This window comes from Entelurus aequoreus, linkage group LG02 (genome assembly GCF_033978785.1).
Source record: "Entelurus aequoreus isolate RoL-2023_Sb linkage group LG02, RoL_Eaeq_v1.1, whole genome shotgun sequence".
Lineage (NCBI taxonomy): Eukaryota > Metazoa > Chordata > Actinopteri > Syngnathiformes > Syngnathidae > Entelurus > Entelurus aequoreus.
Genome location: NC_084732.1, coordinates 93545876 through 93573375, shown reverse-complemented (window position 1 = coordinate 93573375; position 27500 = coordinate 93545876). Strand labels below are relative to the sequence as shown.

At 39.4% G+C, this 27500-nt stretch overlaps 1 protein-coding gene and 11 non-coding genes across 15 annotated transcripts in view; 11 read left to right on the top strand and 1 right to left on the bottom strand.

Moving 5' to 3' along the window:
* The window catches only part of LOC133641460 (ephrin type-A receptor 6-like), a 212922-nt gene that overhangs the window by 68603 nt on the left and 116819 nt on the right, over positions 1–27500 (bottom strand). For all 4 annotated transcript variants that reach the window (XM_062035201.1, XM_062035204.1, XM_062035209.1 and 1 more), the window contains one exon: positions 2981–3331. In XM_062035201.1, coding sequence (XP_061891185.1) covers positions 2981–3331 — 351 coding nt within the window. The remainder of the gene's footprint in view (positions 1–2980; positions 3332–27500) is intronic.
* Positions 14908–14979, top strand: trnap-cgg (transfer RNA proline (anticodon CGG)). Its single transcript has one exon. It is a non-coding gene; the product is annotated as a tRNA-Pro (tRNA).
* trnap-cgg (transfer RNA proline (anticodon CGG)) lies at positions 15950–16021 on the top strand. Its single transcript has one exon. It is a non-coding gene; the product is annotated as a tRNA-Pro (tRNA).
* Positions 17341–17412, top strand: trnap-cgg (transfer RNA proline (anticodon CGG)). Its single transcript has one exon. It is a non-coding gene; the product is annotated as a tRNA-Pro (tRNA).
* Positions 17605–17676, top strand: trnaq-cug (transfer RNA glutamine (anticodon CUG)). The gene has a single exon. It is a non-coding gene; the product is annotated as a tRNA-Gln (tRNA).
* On the top strand, positions 18696–18767 carry trnap-cgg (transfer RNA proline (anticodon CGG)). The gene has a single exon. It is a non-coding gene; the product is annotated as a tRNA-Pro (tRNA).
* On the top strand, positions 19619–19690 carry trnap-ugg (transfer RNA proline (anticodon UGG)). Its single transcript has one exon. It is a non-coding gene; the product is annotated as a tRNA-Pro (tRNA).
* Positions 21853–21924, top strand: trnap-cgg (transfer RNA proline (anticodon CGG)). The gene has a single exon. It is a non-coding gene; the product is annotated as a tRNA-Pro (tRNA).
* Positions 23872–23943, top strand: trnap-cgg (transfer RNA proline (anticodon CGG)). Its single transcript has one exon. It is a non-coding gene; the product is annotated as a tRNA-Pro (tRNA).
* trnap-cgg (transfer RNA proline (anticodon CGG)) lies at positions 24227–24298 on the top strand. The gene has a single exon. It is a non-coding gene; the product is annotated as a tRNA-Pro (tRNA).
* trnaq-cug (transfer RNA glutamine (anticodon CUG)) lies at positions 24491–24562 on the top strand. Its single transcript has one exon. It is a non-coding gene; the product is annotated as a tRNA-Gln (tRNA).
* Positions 25510–25581, top strand: trnaq-uug (transfer RNA glutamine (anticodon UUG)). Its single transcript has one exon. It is a non-coding gene; the product is annotated as a tRNA-Gln (tRNA).

The following is a 27500-nucleotide window of genomic DNA, read 5'->3' as shown; positions in this document are numbered from 1 at the left end:
TCTTATAGAAGTGTTATAATGAAGACAACACATGATGTAAGTGTCTATATTAGCCTACTATCAAAATGACTTTAAAAGCCTTATATAAGTGTTATAATGAAGGCAACACATGATGTAAGTGTCTATATTAGCTATATTAGCCTACTATCAAAATGACTTTAAAAGTCTTATAGAAGTGTTATAATGAAGACAACACATGATGTAAGTGTCTATATTAGCCTACTATCAAAATGACTTTAAAAGCCTTATATAAGTGTTATAATGAAGGCAACACATGATGTAAGTGTCTATATTAGCTATATTAGCCTACTATCAAAATGACTTTAAAGGTCTTATATAAGTGTTATAATGAAGGCAACACATGATGTAAGTGTCTATATTAGCTATATTAGCCTACTATCAAAATGACTTTAAAAGTCTTATATAAGTGTTATAATGAAGACAACACATGATGTAAGTGTCTATATTAGCCTACTATCAAAATGACTTTAAAAGTCTTATAGAAGTGTTATAATGAAGACAACACATGATGTAAGTGTCTATATTAGCCTACTATCAAAATGACTTTAAAAGTTTTATATAAGTGTTATAAAGAAGACAACACATGATGTCTCTATATTAGCTATATTAGCTTACTATCAAAATGACTTTAAAAGTCTTATATACCATATTTTTCGGAGTATAAGTCGCACCTGCCGAAAATGCATAATAAAGAAGGGAAAAAACATATATAAGTTGCACTGGAGTATAAGTCGCATTTTTGGGGGAAATGTATTTGACAAAAAGCCAACACCAAGAATAGACATTTAAAAGGCAATTTAAAATAAATAAAGAATAGTGAACAACAGGCTGAATAAGTGTACGTTATATGAGGCATAAATAACCAACTGAGAACGTGCCTGGTATGTTAACGTAACATATTATGGTAAGAGTCATTCAAATAACTATAACATATAGAACATGCTATACGTTTACCAAACAATCTGTCACTCCTAATCGCTAAATTCCATGAAATCTTATACGTCTAGTCTCTTACGTGAATGAGCTAAATAATAATATTTTATGGTAATGTGTTAATAATTTCACACATAAGTCGCTCCTGAGTATAAGTCGCACCCCCGGCTAAACTATGAAAAAAACTGCGACTTAAAGTCCGAAAAATACGGTAAGTGTTATAATGATTGCAACACATAATGTCTCCATATTAGCTATATTAGCCTACTATCAAAATGACTTTAAAAGTCTTATATAAGTGTTATAATGAAGACAACACATGATGTAAGTGTCTATATTAGCCTACTATCAAAATGACTATGTGTCGCAGGCTGACGCATATCTGCGTTGACAGAAAAAAATAAAAAATAAATAAAATAAAAAATAACACCCTTCTTATTCAATAAATGTAAATAATTATATAGTGAAAAGAAAAAAAAAATAAGCAGGGTGTTTGTTTCATAACTTAAAAAAAAGCGGGTGGAAAAAGAAAATAAATTTAATAAAAAATAACACCCTGCTTATTCAATAAATGTAAATAATTATATAATGGAAAGACAAAAAAAGCAGGGTGTTGGTTTCATAAATAAAAAAGGAGAAAAAAATAAAAATAAAAAAATAACACCCTGCTTATTCAACAAATGTAAAAAATTATATAATGGAAAGAAAAAACAATAAGCAGGGTGTTAGTTTTATAAATAAAAAAGGGGGAAAAAAGGAAAATAAATTTAATAAAAAATAACACTATGCTTATTCAATAAATGTAAATAATTATAACTGAAAAAAAATAAGCAGGGTGTTTGTTTAATAAATAAAAAAGGGGGGGGGGAATAGAAAATAAATTAAATAAAAAATTAACACCCTGCTTATTCATTAATAATTATATAGTGGAAACAAACAAACAAAATAAGCAGGGAGTTTTTGGCATAATTTCACTATTTAATTATTTACGTTTATTGAATAAGCAGGGTGTTTTTTTTCATAGAAAATAAATTAAATAAAAAAAATAACACCCTTCTTATTCAATAAATGTAAATAATTATATAGTGGAAAGGGAAAATAAAAAGCAGGGTGTTAGTTTCACAAATAAAAAAGGGGAGGGAAATAGAAAATAAATTAAATAAAAAATAACACCCTGCTTATTCAATAAATGTCAATAATTATATAGTGGAAACAAACAAACAAAATAAGCAGGGTGTTTTTGGCATAATTTCACTATTTAATTATTTACGTTTATTGAATAAGCAGGGTGTTTTTTTGTTATAAAAAAGAGGAGAAAAAATAAATAAATAAATAAATAAAAACAACACCGTGCTTATTCAATAAATGTAAATAATTATATAGTGGAAAGGAAAAAAAATCAGGGTGTTAGTTTCATAAATAAAAAAGGGGGAAAAAAGGAAAATAAATTAAATAACAAAATAATACTATGCTTGTAATAATTAATAATTATAAGTGAAAAAAAATAAGCAGGGTGCTTGTTTAATAAATAAAAAAAGGGGGGGGGAAATAGAAAATAAATTAAATAAAAATTTACACCCTGCTTATTCAGTAAATGTAAATAATTATATAGTGGAAACAAACAAACAAAATAAGCAGGGTGTATTTGGCATAAATAAAACAATTTGGAAAAAAGAAAATAAATTAAATAAAAAAATAACACCCTGCTTATTCAATAAATAATCATATGGTGAAAAAAAAAACTAACAACAATTTTACTATTGAATAAATAGAAATAATTATGAGGTTACATTTTGCCCCAAAAATAGAAGAATTACTTTGATTTGAGTTCCAATGTTGCAAAATGTTAAAATGACTTGTTGTGTAATTTGTAACATTTTGGTTTAAATTGCAATTTAGGAAGCATAAGTAAGCACAAGTTTTTTCCATATCAAATGCCACTCATGTACTTATTGACTTCACGTCAAACATGTCAGCTACAATCCAACAAGAAGAAAAAAGACAAAAATAAGAAGGCTTGACTCACCTGCTTGGTGCGTGTTGACGGTGACGTTGATCAGCGCGCGTGCAGCCACCGCCAGCCCGGACACGCCGTTCACAGCCTCCACCAGGAAGGTGTAGTTGGCATGCGTGGCAAAGTCCAGCACGGCCACGGAGATGCCCGTCAGACCAAGCGGCCGCGGGATGAACCTCAGGTCGGCCTCGCACGGCTCGCAGTGCGTCACCACGCCGCCGCCGCCGTCGCCCTCGCAGCGCTGGCACAGGACGTTGTAGACCACGTCCCCCCGGCCCCCCGTGTCCCTGGGAGGCATCCACTGCAGGAAGAGGGCGGTGTCGTTGATCAGGGACACCAAGTTCCGGGGGGCTGACGGAGGCCCTGGGGAGGGAGGAGAAATAACCCCCGTTAGATAGCTTGATTGGCAAAGTGCTGCGATGAGCTGGCGACTTGTCCAGGGTGTACCCTGCCTTCCGCCCCTATGCAGCTGAGATAGGCTCCAGCACCCCCCGCGACCCCGAACGGGACAAGCGGTAGAAAATTGACGCATGGATGTATCGCAGTATGAACACAAAGCAGGATTTGTATAGCGAGAACATACCAAACCTGTGGAATAATGATTTATTTTATTGTATTCCTGTTAGCATTTAAGACAGCTGACGATTATCGCTCTAGTTGTCAGCTAGCAATTAGCACGCTAGGTGTCGGATAGCGGGTAGCGTAGCAGTTGCGCGCTAGTTGCCAGCTAGATATCAGCGAGCCAGTTTTCGACTAGCGATTAACGCGTTAGTTGTCAGGTAGCAATTACTAAGCAAGGTGTCAGCTAGCGATTAAAGCACCAGTTGTCGGCTAGCGATTAGCGCATCAGTTGGACGCTAGCGGTTAGCGCTTTAGTTGCCATCCAGCTACTAGCGCCGCATGCTGTTAGCTAGTAATTAGCCTTCTAGCTGTCAGCTAGCAATTAGCAGGCAAGTTGCCAGCTAGATATTTGCGAGCCGGTTTTCAGATAGCGATTAACACGTTAGTTGTCAGGTAGCAATTCGTGCGCAAGTTGTCAGCTAGCGATTAAAGCACCAGTTGTCAGCTAGCGATTAGCGCATCAGTTGCACGCTAGCGGTTAGTGCTTTAGTTGCCAGCCAGCAACTAGCGCCACATGCTGTTAGCTAGTAATTAGCCTTCTAGTTGTCAGCTAGCAATTAGCAGGCAAGTTGCCAGCTAGATATTTGCGAGCCGGTTTTCAGATAGCGATTAACACGTTATTGTCAGGTAGCAATTAGTGCGCAAGTTGTCAGCTAGCGATTAAAGCACCAGTTGTCAGCTAGCGATTAGCGCATCAGTTGCACGCTAGCGGTTAGTGCTTTAGTTGCCAGCCAGCAACTAGCGCCACATGCTGTTAGCTAATAATTAGCCTTCTAGCTGTCAGCTAGCAATTAGCAGGCAAGTTGCCAGCTAGATATTTGCGAGCCGGTTTTCAGATAGCGATTAACACGTTAGTTGTCAGGTAGCCATTAGTGCGCAATTTGTCAGCTAGCGATTAAAGCACCAGTTGTCAGCTAGCGATTAGCGCATCAGTTGCACGCTAGCGGTTAGCGCTTTAGTTGCCAGCCAGCTACTAGCGCCACATGCTGTTAGCTAGTAATTAGCCTTCTAGCTGTCAGCTAGCAATTAGCAGGCAAGTTGCCAGCTAGATATTTGCGAGCCGGTTTTGAGATAGCGATTAACGCGTTAGTTGTCAGGTAGCAATTACTAAGCAAGGTGTCAGCTAGCGATTAAAGCACCAGTTGTCGGCTAGCGATTAGCGCATCAGTTGCACGCTAGCGGTTAGTGCTTTAGTTGCCAGCCAGCAACTAGCGCCACATGCTGTTAGCTAGTAATTAGCCTTCTAGTTGTCAGCTAGCAATTAGCAGGCTAGTTGCCAGCTAGATATCAGCCAGCTAGTTTTCAGCTAGCGATTAACACGTTAGTTGTCAGGTAGCAATTAGTGCGCAAGTTGTCAGCTAGCGATTAAAGCACCAGTTGTCAGCTAGCGATTAGCGCATCAGTTGCACGCTAGCGGTTAGTGCTTTAGTTGCCAGCCAGCAACTAGCGCCACATGCTGGTAGCTAGTAATTAGCCTTTTAGTTGTCATCTAGCAATTAGAAGGCTAGTTTCCAGCTAGATATTTGCGAGCCGGTTTTCAGATAGCGATTAACACGTTAGTTGTCAGGTAGCAATTAGTGAGCAAGTTGTCAGTTAGTGATTAAAGCACCGGTTGTCGGCTAGCGATTAGCGCTTTAGTTGCCAGCCAGCTACTAGCGCCGCATGCTGGTAGCTAGTAATTAGCCTTCTAGTTGTCTGCTAGCAATTAGCAGGCTAGTTGCCAGCTAGATATTTGCGAGCCGGTTTTCAGATAGCGATTAACGCGTTAGTTGTAAGGCAGCAAATAGTGAGCAAGTTGTCAGCTAGCGATTAAAGCACCCGTTGTCAGCTGGCGATTACCGCACACGTTCCCAGCCAGCTATTAGCGGCACATGGTGGAAGTTAGTAATTAGCCCTCTAGTCGTCAGCTAGCAATGAGCGCGTTAGGTGTCAGCTAGCGAGTAGCGTGGCTGTTGTCAGCTAGCAAATAACGCACCAGTCGTCTGCTAGCCATTAGCGCGCTAGTTGCCAGCTAAATATTAGCGAGCCAGTGTTCCTTCTTCCTTCTACATGCTCCGATCTTCCTGAAATTTTTCGATGGTGTGTCGGAGTGTCGGGTGGAATGCAACCACATTCCTGCAGTGGTATTATCGCCCACTTGTGGTGAAAAACTATAACAGCCATAACTTCCTTCCACATGCTTCGATCTTCCTGAAATTTTCGATGGTGGGTCGGAGTGTCGGATGGGATGCAACTGCATGACTACCGCGCGGCTCCATTATCGCCCAATTGTGGTGTAGAATTACAACATTACAGATGCTACGGTTTTCCTGAAAATTTTTCGGGAAGCGTCATGCTTGCCCATTAAACGATGTTCGCAGGCTTAATTGTGATTGAAACAGCTTAATTTGGGCCAACATTATATAGAATATGCTTTTAAAAAAATCTGGCATTATCGCCCCCTTGTGGTGAAAAGCTATAACAGCCATAACTTCCTTCCACATGCTTCGATCTTCCTGAAATTTTCGATGGTGGGTCGGAGTGTCGGATGGGATGCAACTGCATGACTACCGCGCGGCTCCATTATCGCCCAATTGTGGTGTAGAATTACAACATTACAGATGCTACGGTTTTCCTGAAAATTTTTCGGGAAGCGTCATGCTTGCCCATTAAACGATGTTCGCAGGCTTAATTGTGATTGAAACAGCTTAATTTGGGCCAACATTATATAAAATTTGCTTTTAAAAAAATCTGTCATTATCGCCCCCTTGTGGTGAAAAACTATAACAGCCATAACTTCCTTCCACATGCTTCGATCTTCCTGAAATTTTCGATGGTGGGTCGGAGTGTCGGATGGGATGCAACTGCATGACTACCGCGCGGCTCCATTATCGCCCAATTGTGGTGTAGAATTACAACATTACAGATGCTACGGTTTTCCTGAAAATTTTTCGCAGGCTTAATGTCATGTCTGTGATTATGTTTTGTTTTAGTCATGTTCGGATTTGGTTTTGGACTTTTTGTGCACTTTTATTTGTCACCATAGCAACCATTAGTTTCACCTGGTTCACATTGTCATGTCACGCACCTGTTCACGGTTAGAGTCACGCACCTGTTTTCACTGATCATGTCACTATATAAGCTTTTCTGTTTCTGTTGTTCGTCCTGGCGACATCACATTCACTCCTGCCACTCTGCTCACCCTCATGATCCATGCTGCTCCTCCTTTTGCCCCTCTTGTCATGTCAAGTAAGTTTTGTTATTGTTCATAGTTTTTTGCCTTTGTGCTAGTGTTTTGTTTTCATAGTCTAGTTTTGTACTTCCGCCATTGTGCGCGCCTTTTGTTTATCCCCTTTTGAGCCTTTTTTGAGTTAATATATTAAACATGTCCTCACCTGCACGCCACGTTCGGTCCAATTCCTTTGCACCACGGGAGAACAAACCACGCCACAGACCAAGTCTTGACACTTAATTGTGATTGAAACAGCTTAATTTGGGGCAACATTATATAGGATATGCTTTAAAAAAATCTGCAATAAAGTTGGAAGTAGGACGTGGCGAGGGACGATTGTGCAATGACAGAAATGAACTGCAATGCGTACGAATTCTCGGACTCAACCCTGTTCTCAGCAGGCTCTTATGTCAGTGGGAAGGCGTTAAGTTCCACAGTTATGTACTCACTCACCAAATACAAAGCACTCCTAAGGCCTTTGAGCGCAACAAACTATGGATTTTTAAAAGACGTGTGCGATTCTGGATGAAGTGCCTTACTCGGTGATGACGTGTCTTACTTGGCGAAGGGTACAGAACTGAAGTAGGTATTTAAGAACGACGTAGGCGGGTGAGTGGGTGGTGGTCAGAAGACCGCGTTTCGTTCCAACACGCCGAGGGCCAATTTGACAGATATATTTTTAAATTTTGTATAAAACGCATTCCCTCCTGCGTGGTTATTTAAAGCTAGAATTCACCAACTCGAGTATTTCATATATATATATATATATATATATATATATATATATATATATATATATATATATATATATATATATATATATATATATATATATATATATATATATATATATATATATGAAATACTTGACTTTCAGTGAATTCTAGCTATATATATATATATATATATATATATATATATATATATATATATATATATATATATATATATGAAATACTTGACTTTCAGTGAATTCTAGCTATATATATATATATATATATATATATATATATATATATATATATATATATATATATATATATATATATATATATATATATATATATATATATATATATATATATTTTATTTACATAGAAAGAAAAAAAATACTTGAATTTCAGTGTTCCGGCAGATGGCAGTATTGTTTTAACTGTTTACTGTTTAACTTCTCCGTTCATGATGAGTATATCATTTCGGCCGCCATGTCTGTAATTTCCTCGTTCTTCTGCTTCGTCTCCTTGTTGTGTGCGCAGTTGTGCACTCTATAAAAGCCCTACATGTTATGACGTCTTTGGGCAGGCAAGCTGTTTATATTCTGGGAAAGCGGACGTGAGAACAGGCTGTCCCCACTCAGTCTCAGGTCCGCATTGAGCTGGAGGGGGCGTGGCCTCCAGCTCCGGCTGAATACCGGGAGTTTGTCGGGAGAAAATCTCTGCCGGGAGGTTGTCGGGAGAGGCGCTGAATACCGGGATTCTCCCGCTAAAAACGGGAGGGTTGGCAAGTATGCCACTCAGTCTCAGGTCCGCATTGAGCTGGAGGGGGCGTGGCCTCCAGCTCCGGCTGAATACCGGGAGTTTGTCGGGAGAGAATCTCTGCCGGGAGGTTGTCGGGAGAGGCGCTGAATACCGGGATTCTCCCGCTAAAAACGGGAGGGTTGGCAAGTATGACCGATACCGATATATACAATCGTGGAATTAACACATTATTATGTCTAATTTTGTTGTGATGCCCCGCTGGATGCATTTGGTGGTAGCGGGGGGTGTATATTGTAGCGTCCCGGAAGAGTTAGTGCTGCAAGGGGTTCTGGGTATTTGTTCTGTTGTGTTTATGTTGTGTTACGGTGCGGATGTTCTCCCGAAATGTGTTTGTCATTCTTGTTTGGTGTGGGTTCACAGTGTGGCGCATATTTGTAACAGTGTTAAAGTTGTTTATACGGCCACCCTCAGTGTGACCTGTATGGCTGTTGACCAAGTATGCCTTGCATTCACTTGTGTGTGTGTGAAAAGCCGTAGATATTATGTGATTGGGCCGGCATGCAAAGGCAGTGCTTTGAAGGCACGCCTCCAATATTGTTGTGGGTGGAAATCGGGAGAGATCCGGGAGAATGGTTGCCCCGGGAGATTTTTGGGAGGGGCACTGAAATTCGGGAGTCTCCCGGGAAAATCGGGAGGGTTGGCAAGTATGACTGGGAGACGCAACTGCTCTGTACTTCTCCCTACGTCCGTGTACCAGTCATAAATGTTACTTTTTTTGAAACCGATACCGATAATTTACGATATTATATTTTAAAGGATTTATCGGCAGTCCGATATTATCGGACATCTCTAGCATAGTTTGTGTTTTGGTAGCATCTTCATCCCGAATCAGGTTATTTTCACGCACAGTTTGAAGGAATGATCAAATATGTAGGAATTGTTGCGGGTTGTAGCGACTAAAGAAGGGGTAGGCCTGCGCACATTTCCAAATCACGGCAATAGGAGGAAAGTCTGGACCTCTCCAGTCTAAAGGATAAAACCTACTCAGTGGCCTAGTGGTTAGAGTGTCCGCCCTAAGATCGGTAGGTTGTGAGTTCAAACCCTGGCCGAGTCATACCAAAGACTAAAAATGGACCCATTACCTCCCTGCTTGGCACTCAGCATCAAGGGTTGGAATTGGGGGGTAAATCACCAAAAATTATTCCCGGGCGCAGCCACTGCTGCTGCCCACTGCTCCCCTCACCTACCAGGGGGTTATCAAAGGTGACGGGTAAAATGCAGAGAAACATTTCGCCACACCTAGTGTGTGTGTGACAATCATTGCTACTTTAACTTCGAGAGGACTGAAATTGGCAGCCGTTATTTTCATGATTCTGACTTGGAAGAACAAGGAGTTTTGATCAGAGTTCGGATGGAAAAAAAAAACTTGAAAGACTCAAGCTAAAGGAGAGCCTGAAAGTCAGGAGCACCCTGCAGGGGAGAAAGACTGAGTCAGAACCTGCGGTGAAACGGAGAAGGAAGAGCAGACCTATGTCAAAATGTCGGAAAAAGCTACCAGTTGCATAATTCGACATTTTGAGATTTAGCGCAGATTTACATATCAAATAGCGCTCCCACTGTAGAATGGCTATTATTTAGTTACCGTAAATTCCGGACTATTATCCGCTACTTTTTTCCTACGCTTTGCATCCTGCGGCTTATAAAACGGTGTAGCTAACTTATGAATTTGTCTCTGCATATATGCAACTGCAGCTGTTAGATATACAGTAATTGTCACGACGGGGTTTTCGCAGCTTACTGCGGGGTTCGTTCTCCCGAAATGCAGACGGACCACTCCGGACATGGCGTGCAGGTAGGAACATGATTTAATCATCAAAACTCAAAGAGGTACAAAAAACAGAAAACGAGCCGACAGAACAACGTGCCTGATCGCACTCGAAGCTAAGGCTAACACTTAGCATGGACTATGGACAAGAAATAATCACGTCACTTTGGCATGAAACAAACAACTCACGTAGCAGGTTGCATGAAGCAAATAGCCAGGCCGACTGACCGGCAAAGGCAGGCTTAAAAGGCCTACTGAAATGAATTTTTTTTATTTAAACGGGAATAGCAGATCCATTCTATGTGTCATACTTGATCATTTCGCGATATTGCCATATTTTTGCTGAAAGGATTTAGTAGAGAACATCGACGATAAAGTTCGCAACTTTTGGTCGCTGATAAAAAAGCCTTGCCTGTACCGGAAGTAACGTGACGTCACAGGTTGAAAGGCTCCTCACATTTCCCCATTGTTTACACCAGCAGCGAGAGCGATTCGGACCGAGAAAGCGACGCTTACCCCATTAATTTGAGCGAGGATGAAAGATTCATGGATGAGGAACGTGAGAGTGAAGGACTAGCGTGCAGTGCAGGACGCATCTTTTTTCGCTCTGACCGTAACTTAGGTACAAGCTGGCTCGTTGGATTCCACACTCTCTCCTTTTTCTATTGTGGATCACGGATTTGTATTTTAAACCACCTCGGATACTATATCCTCTTGAAAATGAGAGTCGAGAACGCGAAATGGACATTCACAGTGACTTTTATCTCCACGACAATACATCGGCGAAGCACTTTAGCTATGGAGCTAACGTGATAGCATCGGGCTTAACTGCAGATAGAAACAAAACAAATAAACCCCTGACTGGAAGGATAGACAGAAAATCAACAATACTATTAAACCATGGACATGTAACTACACGGTTAATGCTTTCCAGCCTGGCGAAGCTTAACAATGCTGTTGCTAACGACGCCATTGAAGCTAACTTAGAAACGGGACCTCACAGAGCTATGCTAAAAACATTAGCTATCCACCTACGCCAGCCAGCCCTCATCTGCTCATCAACACCCGTGCTCACCTGCGTTCCAGCGATCGACAGAGCGACGAAGGACTTCACCCGATCATACGTGCGCTCGGCGGCTAGCGTCGGATAGCGCGTCTGCTATCCAAGTCAAAGTCCTCCTGGTTGTGTTGCTGCAGCCAGCCGCTAATACACCGATCCCACCTACAACTTTCTTCTTTGCAGTCTTCATTGTTCATTAAACAAATTGCAAAAGATTCACCAACACAGATGTCCAGAATACTGTGGAATTTTGCGATGAAAACAGAGCTTTTTGTATTGGATTCAATGGTGTCCGAATACTTCCGTTTCAACGATTGACGTCACGCGCATACGTCATCATACATAGACGTTTTCAACCGGAAGTTTTGCGGGAAATTTAAAATTGCACTTTATAAGTTAACCCGGCCGTATCGGCATGGGTTGCAATGTTAAGATTTCATCATTGATGTATGAACTATCAGACTGCGTGGTCGGTAGTAGTGGCTTTCAGTAGGCCTTTAAATAATGCCTCTGCTTAGTGCTCGGGAAGCAGGTGAGCAGGCGAACATTAATCAGAGACAGGTGGAAATAATAAGTAACCATGGTAACTAAAACAAACACGGGTGCACAAAAACAGGAACTATGGAGTCCAAAACTAACAGAACATAAGAAAACATGATCCGGACCATGGATCATGACAGTAATATTGTACATGGTAATTGGGATTTGTTATATATTGTATATGTTATATAAAAATATAATATAATATAATAATATATCAGTATATATTATATACTGTATATATAATATGTAAGTATTACATATATGTTATATTTGATATATATATAAAGACCTAACCTCGATCCTGACCTCATGGTAAACTACCGACCGGTCTCCCACCTTCCGTTTATTTCCAAAATTCTCGAAAAAACTGTTGCACAGCAGCTAAATGAACACTTAGTGACTAACAATCTCTGTGAACCTTTTCAATCCGGTTTCAGGGCAAATCACTCTACGGAGACAGCCCTCGCAAAAATGACTAATGATCTATTGCTAACGATGGATTCTGATGCGTCATCTATGTTGCTGCTTCTTGATCTTAGCGCCGCTTTCGATACCGTCGATCATAATATTTTATTAGAGCGTATCAAAACACGTATTGGTATGTCAGACTTAGCCTTGTCTTGGTTTAACTCTTATCTTACTGACAGGATGCAGTGCGTCTCCCATAACAATGTGACCTCGGACTATGTCAAGGTAACGTGCGGAGTTCCCCAGGGTTCGGTTCTTGGCCCTGCACTCTTTAGTATTTACATGCTGCCGCTAGGTGACATCATACGCAAGTACGGTGTTAGCTTTCACTGTTATGCTGATGACACTCAACTCTACATGCCCCTAAAGCTGACCAACACGCCGGACTGTAGTCAGCTGGAGGCGTGTCTTAATGAAATTAAACAATGGATGTCCGCTAACTTTTTGCAACTCAACGCTAAGAAAACGGAAATGCTGATTATCGGTCCTGCTCAACACCGACATCTATTTAATAATACCACCTTAACATTTGACAACCAAACAATTAAACAAGGAGACTCGGTAAAGAATCTGGGTATTATCTTCGACCCAACTCTCTCGTTTGAGTCACACATTAAGAGTGTTACTAAAACGGCCTTCTTTCATCTCCGTAATATCGCTAAAATTCGTTCCATCTTGTCCACTAGCGACGCTGAGATCATTATTCATGCGTTCGTTACGTCTCGTCTCGATTACTGTAACGTATTATTTTCGGGCCTCCCTATGTCTAGCATTAAAAGATTACAGTTGGTACAAAATGCGGCTGCAAGGCTTTTGACAAAAACAAGAAAGTTTGATCATATTACGCCTATACTGGCTCACTTGCACTGGCTTCCTGTGCACTTAAGATGCGACTTTAAGGTTTTACTACTTACGTATAAAATATTACACGGTTTAGCTCCAGCCTATCTCGCCGATTGTATTGTACCATATGTCCCGACAAGAAATCTGCGTTCAAAGAACTCCGGCTTATTAGTGATTCCCAGAGCCAAAAAAAAGTCTGCGGGCTATAGAGCGTTTTCTATTCGGGCTCCAGTACTCTGGAATGCCCTCCCGGTAACAGTTAGAGATGCTACCTCAGTAGAAGCATTTAAGTCCCATCTTAAAACTCATTTGTATAATCTAGCCTTTAAATAGACCCCCCCTTTTTTAGACCAGTTGATCTGCCGTTTCTTTTCTTCTCTCCTCTTCTCCCCTGTCCCTTGCGAGGGGGAGTTGCATAGGTCTGGTGGCCATGGATGAAGTGCTGGCTGTCCAGAGCCGGGACCCCGGGTGGACCACTAGCCTGTGCATCGGTTGGGGACATCTCTGCGCTGCTGACCCGTCTCCGCTCGGGATGGTTTCCTGTTGGCCCCGCTGTGGACTGGACTCCCGCTGATGTGTTGGATCCACTGTGGACTGGACTTTCACAATGTTATGTCAGACCCACTCGACATCCGTTGCTTTCGGTCTCCCCTAGAGGGGGGGGGTTACCCACATATGCGGTCCTCTCCAAGGTTTCTCATAGTCATTCGCCGACGTCCCACTGGGGTGAGTTTTTCCTTGCCCGTATGTGGGCTCTGTACCGAGGATGTCGTTGTGGCTTGTACAGCCCTTTGAGACACTTGTGATTTAGGGCTATATAAATAAACATTGATTGATTGATTGATTGATTGATATTGCTACTATGGTACAGTTTTAGTCTACTTTATACCTGCATTATCCTTTCCAGCCTTACCCTTTCCCTCCTTTGTAACTGAGCTACTGTGTGGAACAATTTCCCTTGTGGATCAATAAAGTTTGTCTAAGTCTAAGTCTGCTAACGGCCATAACGTTTCACGTTCAATAGTTATCGTGAAACCCAAGCACAGACACAGAAAAGATGTGTTATTGTTGGTGCTAGGGCGCTATCTTTTGCAGATCCCGTTTCAGCGCCTTGAACCGGAAGTAAAACCGCTCCGTCGCATTTCTGCTCGAAAGGATTCTGCGTTCATCTCTCCAAGCAGTTTTACAATATAACTAAAACAATTCACACTTACTCAACCGTCCCATGTGTGACGTGTGACGCAAATTTGTACGTGCTATCGTGAAGTTAGCGTCGTTAGCGTTAGCTAATATGCTAACACGTTTCCGAATATGTGTGTTAGTATTATTAACTAACAATGGCATTCTTTTTTGTTTCTATTAATACAGATACAAATGTATGTACGGCGGACATTGCCCCCCAAAATAATATCTCTCTTTTTGAAGTAAATTGCAGTAAATCCAATTTGGGTTCAAAGTGCAATATTAAAGCCCAGTTTCAGATTGTGTCCCCTATTAAAATATCACATTTTTTGAGATTCTTGCAAAATCACAACTAAGGGCTCGTTTTGTTTGTTATGATTCTCGCTTTGGGTGCGAGAGATTCTGGGTTCCATACCCGGACAAGCCCTTAACATCTTAACTTGATTTTAAACTCTTAGCTCAATTTTCCAAACTGCACCTAATCAAGGGATCAATGAAAACCAATAAAATTAAATCTACAGTGGTACCTCAATTTATGAGCTGTCTGTTTTAGGACGGAGTTTGTAATCCTTAGTTCTTTTATGCATAAAAATAGCCATACATCTAAATTTGTGGTAAAAGTGTAATAAATTAACCAAGTTTCAGATCGTGTCCCCTGTTAAAATGTCACATTTCATGAGATGTTTTGCTGACACATGACCTCGCAATGGCTTGTTGGTCTAGTCGTATGATTCTCGCTTCGGGTGCGAGAGGTCCCGGGTTCAATTCCCGGACAAGCCCTTCTCTTTTTCAGGCATGAGTTTTTCCGTTAGTCCACAGTCGTGTGTCTTTTCCTGTATGACTTGCCACTTAATTTTAAACTTTAACCTAAACTTAGTTTCAGATTGTGACCCCTGTTTGTTTATAAGTCCTTTGTTTATTGATCACTTTTGACATCATACACACACTTGTCTTTACATTTGTGACTTGAGACTTAATGTTAAACTTTACCTCAATTTTCCAGACTACAGACACTCAAGGAATCAATGAAAATGTATGAAATCAAGTACTGTTGTACTTAAATCTACCACCACAACTGGTTCTAGGACTGAGCTAATAAGTTCATTTTGGTATTTACAATCCAATTTGGGTTAAAAGTGCAATATGGAAGCCCAGTGTCAGATTGTGTCCCTGATTAAAATATCACATTTATTGAGATTCTTGGTCTAGTTGTATGATTTTTGCCTCGGGGTTGGACGAGTGGTCTGGGGTTCAATGTTCAATTCCTGAAAAATATATTGATCATTTATGCATGAAAAGTGTAGTGACTCAAAACTTGTGTTAATACAAGTGCAGTTCCAGATTGTGTCCCCAAAAAATATCAAATGTTTTCATAATTTTGAAACACACAATTCAGGCCTCGTTGGTCTAGTAGTATGATTCTCACTTTGGGTGCGACGGGTCCTGGGTTCAATTCCCGGACGCGCTCTTAAGATAATAACCTAAATTTTAAACTCTTAGCTCAATTTTTTAAACTGCACACACTCAAAAGGATAAATGAAAATCAATAAAATCAAATCTACAGTGGTACCTCAATTTACGAGCTCTCTGTTTTAGGACGGAGTTTGTAATCCTTAGTTCTTTTATGCATAAAAATAGCCATACATCTAAATGTGTGGTAAAAGTGCAATATACTAACCAAGTTTCACATTGTGTCCCCTGTTAAAATGTCACATTTAATGAGATTTATTGCTGAAAAGCGACTTTGCAGGGCTTGTTGGTCTAGTCGTATGATTCTCGCTTCGGGTGCGAGAGGTCCCGGGTTCAATTCCCGGACAAGCCCTTCTCTTTTTCAGGCATGAGTTTTTCCGTTAGTCCACAGTCGTGTGTCTTTTCCTGTATGACTTGCCACTTAATTTTAAACTTTAACCTCTCTTTTTGTCCCAGCACACACTCAACAGATCAATAAAAATCTATCAAACCAAATCAAAGCCTGTGTACTGTTGGATCCCTTCGTTTCACTAAGACCTTTGCAGGTTCCATGGTGTAACGGTTAGCACTCTGAACTCTGAGTCCAGTGATCCAAGTTCAAGTCTTGGTGGGACCTACTTGTGAAAGCCATGATCTCTGTTTGCTTTACTTTTTGCAAGCCTTGGTGTTTGTATTCCTTTTTTCAATCATGACTTCTTATCTCACACAGTTGTAAGTCTTGTCATTTTTTTTTAACTTCAGACTTGATTTTAAACTTTTAACTCAATTTTCCTAAAGGCGCACACTCAAAGGATCAACAAAAATCGTTCAAGTCCAATCAAAGTACTGTGTACTGTAGGATCATGGTGTAACGGTTAGCACTCTGTCCTTAGAATCCAGCGATCCAAGTTCAAGTCTTGGTAGAACCTACTAGTAATGTTGGAGCGTCTAGGCTAGCACCCCCTATGTTACGTTATGCAGGAAAAAGGCAAAGAATAAAAACTTGTATTAGTTTCAGATTGTGACCCCTGTTTGTTTATAAGTCCTTTGTTTATTCATCACTTTTGACATCATACACACACTTGTCTTTACATTTGTGACTTGAGACTTAATGTTAAACTTTACCTCCATTTTCCAGACTACAGACACTCAAGGAATCAATGAAAATCTATGAAATCAAGTACTGTTGTACTTGAATCTACCACCACAATTGGTTCTAGGACTGAGCTCATAAGTTCATTTTGGTATTTAAAATCCAATTTGGGTTAAAAGTGCAATATGGAAGCCCAGTTTCATATTGTGTCCCTGATTAAAATATCACATTTATTGAGATTCTTGGTCTAGTTGTATGATTTTTGCCTCGGGGTTGGACGAGTTGTCTGGGGTTCAATTCCTGAAAAATATATTGTTCATTTATGCATGAAAAGTGTAGTGACTCAAAACTTGTGTTAATACAAGTGCAGTTCCAGATTGTGTCCCCAAAACTATAAAAATGTTTCATATTTTTGGAAAGCACTATTCAGGGCTTGTTGGTCTAGGACGGAGTTTGTAATCCTTAGTTCTTTTATGCATAAACATACCCATACATCTACATTTGTGGTAAAAGTGCAACGAACTAACCAAGTTTCAGTCTGTGTGCCCTGTTAAAATGTCACATTTCATGAGATTTTTCGCTGAAGCGTGACTTTGCAGGGCTTGTTGGTCTAGTCGTATGATTCTCGCTTCGGGTGCGAGAGGTCCCGGGTTCAATTCCCGGACAAGCCCTTGTCTTTTTCAGGCATGAGTTTTTCCATTAGTCCACAGTCGTGTTTCTTTTCATGTATGACTTTCTACTTAATTTTAAACTTTAACCTCTCTTTTTCTCCCAGCACACACTCAACAGATCAATAAACATCCATCAAACCAAATCAAAGCCTGTGTACTGTTGGATCCCTTCGTTTTACTTAGACCTTTGCAGGTTCCATGGTGTAATGGTTAGCACTCTGGACTCTGAATCCAGTGATCCAAGTTCAAGTCTTGGTGGAACCTTCTTGTGAAAGCTATGATCTCTGTTTGCTTTACTTTTTGCAAGCCTTGGCGTTTGTATTCCTTTTTTCAATCATGACTTCTTATCTCACACAGTTGTAAGTCTTGTCATTTTTTTTTAACTTCAGACTTGATTTTAAACTTTTAACTCAATTTTCCTAAAGGCGCACACTCAAAGGATCAACAAAAATCGTTCAAGTCCAATCAAAGTACTGTGTACTGTAGGATCATGGTGTAACGGTTAGCACTCTGTCCTTAGAATCCAGCGATCCAAGTTCAAGTCTTGGTAGAACCTACTAGTAATGTTGGAGCGTTTAGGCTAGCACCCCCTATGCTACGTTATGCAGGAAAAAGGCAAAGAATAAAAACTTGTATTAGTTTCAGATTGTGACCCCTGTTTGTTTATAAGTCCTTTGTTTATTAATCACTTTTGACATCATACACACACTTGTCTTTACATTTGTGACGTGAGACTTAATGTTAAACTTTACCTCAATTTTCCAGACTACAGACACTCAAGGAATCAAAGAAAATCTATGAAATCAAATACTGTTGTACTTAAATCTACCACCACAATTGGTTCTCGGACTGAGCTCATAAGCCTTAGTTCATTTTGGTATTTAAAATCCAATTTGGGTTCAAAGTGCAGATTGTGTCCCCAATTAAAATATCACATTTATTGAGATTCTTGGTCTAGTTGTATGATTTTTGCCTCGGGGAGCGAGTGGTCTGGGGTTCAATTCATGAAAAAGATCTTGTTCATTTATGCATGAAAAGTGTAGTGAATCAAAACTTTTCTTAATAAAAGTGCAGTCCCCCAAAACTATAAAAAAATTTCATATTTTTGGAAAGCACTATTCAGGGCTTGTTGGTCTAGGACGCTTGTAATCCTTAGTTCTTTTATGCATAAAAATAGCCATACATTTCATTTGTGGTAAAAGTGCAATATACTAACAGTTTCAGTCTGTCCCCTGTTAAAATGCACATTTCATGAGATTTTTTGCTGAAAAATAACTTTGCAGGGCTTGTTGGTCTAGTCGTATGATTCTCGCTTCGGGTGCGAGAGGTCCCGGGTTCAATTCCCGGACAAGCCCTTCTCTTTTTCAGGCATGAGTTTTTCCGTTAGTCCACAGTCGTGTGTCTTTTCATGTATGACTTGCCACTTAATTTTAAACTTTAACCTCTCTTTTTCTCACGGCACACACTCAATGGATCAATACAAATCTATCAAATCATATCAAACCCTGTGTACTGTTGAATCCCTCTGTTTTACCAGGACTTTTGCAGTTTCCATGGTGTAATGGTTAGCATTATGGACTCTGAATCCATTGATCCAAGTCCAAGTCTTGCTGGAACCTGCTTGTGAAAGCTATGATCTCCAGTTACTTCAAGCATGACAAAGGCAATTAATAAAAACTTGTATTAAAAGTGCAGTGTTGTAAGCCAGTTTCAGATTGTGACCCCTGTTTGTTTATAAGTCCTTTGTTTATTGATCACTTTTGACCTCATACACACACTTGTCTTTACTTTTGTGACTTGAGACTTAATGTTCAACTTTACCTCAATTTTCCAGACAACAGACACTCAAGAAATCAATGAAAAGCTACAAAATCAAATACTGTTGTACTTAAATCTACCACCACAATTGGTTCTAGGACTGAGCTCATGAGCCTTAGTTCATTTCGATATTTAAAAAATTGTGGTAAATCGAATTTGGGTTAAAAATGCAATATGGAAGCCCAGTGTTAAAATATCACATTTATTGAGAGTCTTGCAAAATCCCAATGGTCTGGGGATCAATTCCTGATCCCTTGTTTTGCATAATCTTGTTCAATTATGCAAAAAAGTGTAGTGAATCAAAATGTGTGTTAATAAAAGTGTAGTTCCAGAGTGTGTCCCCCAAAAAATATCTTTTTTTTTCAGAATTTTGGAAAGTTAAACTCAGGGCTTGTTGGTCTAGTAGTATGATTCTCGCTTTGGGTGCGAGAGGTCCCGGGTTCAATTCCCGGACAAGCCCTTAAGATAATAACTTGATTTTAAACTCTCAGTTCAATTTTACAAACTGCACACACTCAAGGGATCTATGGATATCAATACAATCAAATATACAGTGGTACCTCAATTTACGAACTCTGTGTTTTAGGACAGCGTTTATAATCCTTAGTTCTTTTATGCATAAAAATAGCCAAACATCTACATTTATGGTAAAAGTGCAATATAGTAACCAAGTTTGAGATTGTGTCCCCTGTTAAAATCTCAAATTTCATGAGTTTTTTTGCTGAACAATGACTTTGCAGGGCTTTTTGGTCTAGTCGTATGATTCTCGCTTTGGGTGCGAGAGGTCCCGGGTTTAATTCCTGGACAAGTCCTTCTCTCTTTCAGGCATGCGTTTTTCCGTTAGACTACAGTCGTGTGTCTTTTCCTGTATGACTTACGACTTAATTTTAAACTTTAGCCTCTCTTTTTCTCACGGCACACACTCAAGGGATCAATAAAAATCTATCATATTAAATCATACCCTGTGTACTGTTGGATCCCTTTGTTTTACGGGGTTTTTTTCAGGTTCTGTGGTGTAATGGTTAGCACTCTGGACTCTGAATCTAGTGATCCAAGTTCAAGTCTTGGTGGAACCTACTTGTGAAAGCTATGATCTCTGTTTGATTTACATTTTGCAAGCCTTGGTGTTTGTATTCCTTTTTTCAATCATGACTTCTTACCTCACACAGTTGTAAGTCTTGTCATTTTTTTTTTTACTTCAGACCTGATTTTAAACTTTTAGCTCCATTTTTCTAAAAGCGCACACTCAAAGGATCAAAGAAAATCGATCTCGTCCAATCACGTACTGTGTACTGTAGTATTATGGTGTAACGGTTAGCACTCTGTCCTTAGAATTCAGCGGTCCAAGTTCCAGTCTTGGTAGAACCTACTAGTAATATTGGAGTGGTTAGTCTGGTATCCCCTCAGTTACTTTAAGTATGAAATTGCCCAGTTCCATGGTGTAATGGTTAGCACTCTGGACTCTGAATCTAGTGATCCAAGTTCAAGTCTTGGTGGAACCTACTTATGAAAGCTATGATCTCCGTTTGATTTAGTTGTTGCAAGCCTTGGTATTTGTATTCTTTTTTTCAATCATGACTTCTTACCTCACACAGACAGTTTCATTTGTGACGTGAGAATTGCTCGAAACTTTTAGCTCAATTTTCCAAACAGCAAACACTCAAGGGATCAGTAAAGATCCATCAAATAAAACCAAATACAGTGGTAAATACATTAACCACCACAAGTTGCTTCTGGCCTGAGCTCGTAACCCTTAAAGTACATTTAAATATGGATTAAAAGTGTAACAAAATGTGTGTATGAGGTCAAAAGTGATGAATAAGCAAAGGACTTATAAAACAAATAGTGGTTTACAGGTTCCATGGTGTAATGGTTAGCACTCTGGACTCTGAATCCAGTGATCCAAGTTCAAGTCTCGGTGGAACCTACCTGTGAAAGCTATGATTTCTATATGATTGACTTTTTGCAAGCCTTGGTGTTTGTATTCCTTTTTTCAATCATGACTTCTTACCTCAAACAGACAGTTTCATTTGTGACGTGAGACTTACTCGAAACTTTTAGCTCATGTGTCCCATGAAAAACCGTCCGAGCGGAACTCTCTAATAACTAAAGTTCCTTGGGTGAATTGGTTCTAGGACTGAGCTCATAAGCCTTATTTCTTTTTGGTAATAAAAAAAATTGCCGTAAATCCAATTTGGGTTAAAAGTGCAATATGGAAGCCCAGTTTCAGATTGTGTCCCCGATTAAAATATCACATTTATTGAGATTCTTGGTCTAGTTGTACAATTTTTGCCTGGAGGGGGCGAGTGGTCTGGGGTTCAATTCCTTAAACAGCTCTTGTTTATATATGCATGACAAGTGCAGTTAATCAAAATTTGTGTTAATTTTTAGAATTTTGTAAAGCCCAATTCAGGGATTGTTAGTCTAGTAGTATGATTCTAGCTTAATTTACGAGCTCTCTGTTTTAGGACAGAGTTTGTAATCCTTAGTTCTTTTATGCATAAAAATAGCCATACATCTAAATTTGTGGTAAAAGTGCAATATCCTAACCAACTTTCAGATTGTGTCCCCTGTTAAAATCTCAAATTTCTTGAGATGTTTTGCTGACACATGACTTTGCAGGGCTTGTTGGTCTAGTCGTATGATTCTCGCTTCGGGTGCGAGAGGTCCCGGGTTCAATTCCCGGACAAGCCCTTCTCTTTTTCAGGCATGAGTTTTTCCGTTAGTCCACAGTCGTCTGTCTTTTCCTGTATGACTTTCAACTTAATTTTAAACTTTTTCTCACGGCACACACTCAATGGATCAATAAAAATCTATTAAACCAAATCGAAGCCTGTGTACTGTTGGATCCCTTTGTTTTACTTAGAGTTTTGCAGGTTCCATGGTGTAATGGTTAGCACTCTGGACTCTGAATCCAGTGATCCAAATTCAAGTCTTGGTGGAACCTACCTGTGATCTCTGTTTGCTTTACATTTTGCAAGCCTTGGTGTTTGTATTCCTTTTTCAATCATGACTTCTTACCTCACACAGTTGTAAGTCATTTTTTTTTAACTTCAGACCTGATTTTAAACTTTTAGCTCCATTTTCCTAAAGGCACACACTCAAAGGATCAAAGAAAATCGATCAAGTCCAGTCAAGTACTGTGTACTGCGGTATCATGGTGTAATGGTTAGCACTCTGTCCTTAAAATCCAGTGATCCAAGTTCGAGTCTTGGTAGAACAGACTTGTAATGTTGTAATGTTTAGTCTGGTATAGTTACTTTATGCATGAAAAAGGCAAATAATAAAAACTTTTATTAGTTTCAGATTGTGACTCCTGTTTGTTTATAAGTCCTTTGTTTATTCATCACTTTTGACCTCATACACACACTTGTCTTTACTTTTGTGACTGGAGACTTAACGAGTGGTCTGGGGTTAAATTCCTGAAAAAGATCTTGTTCATTTATGCATGAAAAGTGTAGTGAATCAAAATTTGTGTTAATAAAAGTGCAGTTCCAGAGTGTGTCCCGCAAAACTATAAAAATGTTTCATATTTTTGGAAAACACTATTCCGGGCTCGTTGGTCTAGGACAGAGCTTGTAATCCTTAGTTCTTTTATGCATAAAAATAGCCATACATCTAAATGTGTGGTAAAAGTACAATAAACTAACCAAGTTTCAGATTGTGTCCCCTGTGAAAATGTCACATTTCATGAGATTTTTTGCTAAAATATGACTTCCTGAAGCATGAACTTGCAAGCCTTGTTGGTCTAATCGTATGATTCTCGCTTCGGGTGTGAGAAGTCCCGGGTTCAATTCCCGGACAAGCCCTTGTCTTTCTCTGGAATGAGTTAGTCCACAGTCGTGTGTCTTTTCCTGTACGACTTTCCACTTAATTTTAAACTTTAACCTCTCTTTTTGTCACGGCACACACTTAATGGATCAATAAAAATCTATCAAACCAAATCAAACCCTGTGTACTGTTGGATCCCTCTGTTATACCAAGGTTTTTGCAGTTTCCATGGTGTAATGGTTAGCATTCTGGACTCTGTATCCAGTGATCCAAGTCTAAGTCTTGGTGGAACCTACTTGTGAAAGCTATGATCTCCAGTTACTTTAAGCATGAAAAAGGCAATGATAAAAAACATGTATTGAAAGTGCAGTGTTGTAGACCAGTTTCAGATTGTGACCCCTGTTTGTTTATAAGTCCTTTGTTTAGTCGTCACTTTTGACCTCATACACACACTTGTCTTTACATTTGTGACTTGAGACTTATTGTTAAACTTTACCTCAATTTTCCAGACTACAGACACTCAAGGAATCAATGAAAATCTATGAAATCAAGTACTGTTGTACTTAAATCTACCACCACAATTGGTTCTAGGACTGAGCTCATAAGCCTTAGTTCATTTTGATATTAAAAAAAATTGTAAATCGAATTTGGGTTAAAAATGCAATATGGAAGCCCAGTGTTAAAATATCACATGTATTGAGAGTCTTGCAAAATCCCAAAGGTCTGGGGATCAATTCCTGAAAAAAATCTTGTTCAATTATGCAAAAAAAGTGTAGTGAATCAAAATGTGTGTTAATAAAGTTGTAGTTCCAGAGTGTGTCCCCCAAAAATTTTCGTTTTTTTTTCAGAATTTTGGAAAGTATAACTCAGGGCTTGTTGGTCTAGTAGTATGATTCTCGCTTCGGGTGTGAGAGGTCCCGGGTTCAATTCCCGGACAAGCCCTAAAGGTAATAACTTGATTTTAAACTCTGAGCTCAATTTTACAAACTGCACACACTCAAGGGATCTATGGATACCAATAAAATCAAATATACAGTGGTACTTCCATTTACGAGATCTCTGTTTTAGGACAGAGTTTGTAATACTTAGTTCTTTTATGCATACAAATAGCCAAACATCTACATTAATGGTAAAAGTGCAACATAGTAATAACCAAGTTTCAGATTGTGTCCCCTGTTAAAATCTTAAATTTCATGAGATTTTTTGCTGAACAATGATTTTCCAGGGCTTGTTGGTCTAGTCGTATGATTCTCGCTTCGGGTGCGAGAGGTCCCGGGTTCAATTCCCGGACAAGCCCTTCTCTTTTTCAGGTATGAGTTTTTCCATTAGTCCACAGTCGTGTGTCTTTTCCTGTATGACTTACGACTTAATTTTAAACTTTAACCTCTCTTTTTCTCCCAGCACACACTCAACAGATCAATAAACATCTATCAAATCAAATCAAAGCCTGTGTACTGTTGGGTCCCTTTGTTTTACTTAGAGTTTTGCAGGTTCCATGGTGTAATGGTTAGCACTCTGGACTCTGAATCCAGTGGTCCAAGTTCAAGTCTTGGTGGAACCTATTCGAGAAAGTGATGATCTCCGTTTGATTTACTTTTTGCAAGTCTTAGTGTTTGTATTCCTTTTGTCAATCATGACTTCTTACCTCACACAGACAGTTTCATTTGTGACGTGAGACTTACTCGAAACTTTTAGCTCATGTGTCCCGTGAAAAACCGTCCGAGCGGAACTCTCTAATAACTAAAGTTCCTTGGGTGAATAATGTAAACTCACTACACCGGTATGTTTTAGTGCATTCATGGCGAGTTTACTGACAGATATAAGTAAGAACTTAACACTACTTTATATTATAAATGGCAACAGCGGAGGATGAATGTCACATTACAAGAAGATAGAGAAAAAGAAGAAGCTTCCGACTATGGTCTCGGCACGTACTACAAAGGCGGGCTAGCGCAATTTTTCAGGATTTATGCAGATCCCAAATACAGATCAGCAGGTACCAGAAGGTAAGAAAAGTTGCTTTTGCATAATATTGCTAAACAAAACGCCAGATAATATGTCTTACCTTATACACACACCATAATAATACTCATATGTTGAAGCACAGTACAATCCATCAAGCGGTGCGGCTTCATAGCTTACTAAAGTCGTACTAAAACATTTTGATAGATTTTTGAGCGCCGTGTGTAATGTTCTATATTTTCAATGGAACATTTAAATTGTTGGTGTTGTTTACTTGAGTCATATTGCCATTACATTGCAGTCTACATGTATCTCTTATGTTTGACTGTCATCCACTAGTCACACTTATCATTACACCATGTACCAAATACAATTGCTTTGTGGTCGGTAAGCAAAACCAGAATTATTCCGTACATTAGGCGCACCGGGTTATAAGGTGCACTGTCGAGTTTTGAGAAAAAAAAAAATATTTTAAATGCCCCTTACAGTCCTGATTATACGGTTCTGTGTACTGTAGGATCAATATGTTTTATGTACCATTATGTAGGTTCCATGGTGTAATGTTTAGCACTCTGGACTTTGAATCCAGTGATCCAAGTTCAAGTCTTGGTGGAACCTACTTGTTTAGTCTGGCATCCCCTCAGTTACTTCAAGCATGACAAAGGTAATGAATAAAAACTTGTATTAAAAGTGCAGTGTTGTAAACCAGTTTCAGATTGTGACCCCTGTTTGTTTATAAGTCCTTTGATTATTCATCACTTTTGACCTCATACACACACTTGTCTTTACTTTTGTGACGTGAGACTTAATGTTAAACTGTACCTCAAATTTCCAGACAACAAACACTCAAGGAATCAATGAAAATCTATGAAATCAAATACTGTTGTACTTAAATCTACCACCACAATTGCTTCTAGGACTGAGATAATACACCTTAGTTCATTTTGGTATTTAAACATTGCAGTGAATCCAATTTGGGTTCAAAGTGCAATATGGAAGCCCAGTTTCAGATTGTGTCTCCTATTAAAATATCACATTTATTGAGATTCTTGCAAAATCCCAATGGTCTGGGGTTCAATTCCTGAAAAAAGCTCTTGTTCATTTATGCATGAAAAGTGTAGTTAATCAAAATGTCACAGTTGTCTTTACATTTGTGACTTGAGACTTAATGTTCAACTTTACCTCAATTTTCCAGACTACGGACACTCAAGGAATCAGTGAAAATCTATGAAATCAAATAATGTTGTTCTAGGACTGAGCTCATAAGCCTTAGTTCATTTTGGTCAATACAATTTGGGTTAAAAGTGCAATATGGAAGCCCAGTTTTAGATTGTGTCCCCTATTCAAATATCACATTTATTGAGATACTTGCAAAATCCCAATGGTCTGGGGTTCAATTCCTGAAAAAAGCTATTATCCTTAGTTCTTTTATGCATAAAAATAGCCACACATCTACATTTGTGGTAAAAGTGCAATATACTAACCACGCTTCAGATTGTGGCCCCTGTTAAAATGTCACATTTCATGAGATTTTTTGCTGAAACATGACTTGCCAAAACAGGGCTTGTTGGTCCAGTCGTATGATTCTCGCTTCGGGTGCAAGAGGTCCCGGGTTCAATTCCCGGACAAGCCCTTGTCCTTCTCAGGCATGAGGTCTTCCATTAGTCCACAGTCATGTTTCTTTTCAAGTATGACCTTCGACTTAATTTTAAACTTTAACCTCTCTTTTTCTCACGGCACACACTCAATGGATCAATAAAAATCTATCATATCAAAACAAATCATACCCTGTGTACTGTTGGATCCCTTTCTTTTACTTTATTGTGTGCAGGTTCCATGGTGTGATGGTTAGCACTCTGGACTCTGAATCCAGTGATCCAAGCTCAAGTCTTGGTGGAACCTACTTGGGAAAGCTATGCTCTTTGTTTGCCTTACTTTTTGCAAGCCTTGGTGTTTGTATTCCTTTTTTCAATCATGACTTCTTACCTCACACAGACAGTTTCATTTGTGACGTGAGACTTACTCGAAACTTTTAGCTTGTGTCCCGTGAAAAACCGTCCGAGCGGAACTCTCTAATAACTAAAGTTCCTTGGGTGAATAATGTAAACTCACTACACCGGTATGTTTTAGTGCTTTCATGGCGAGTTTACTGACAGATATAAGTAAGAACTGTACACTACTTTATATTAGAAATGGCAACAGCGGAGGATGAATGTCCCATAACAAGAAGATAGGGAAAAAGAAAAAGCTTATCGACTACGGTGTCGACACGGACTAGAAAGGCGGAAGCGCGCAATTTTTCAGGATTTATGCAGATCCAAAATACAGATCAGCAGGTACCGGAAGGTACGAAAAGTTGCTTTTGCCAGATAATATGTCTTACCTTATACACACACTGGTAATTTGAAGCACAGTACAATCCATCAAGCGGTGCGGCTTACCAAAGTCGTACTAAAACATTTTGATAGATTTTTGAGCACCGTGTGTAATGTTCTATATTTTCAATGGAACATTTAAAGTGTTGGTGTTGTCTACTT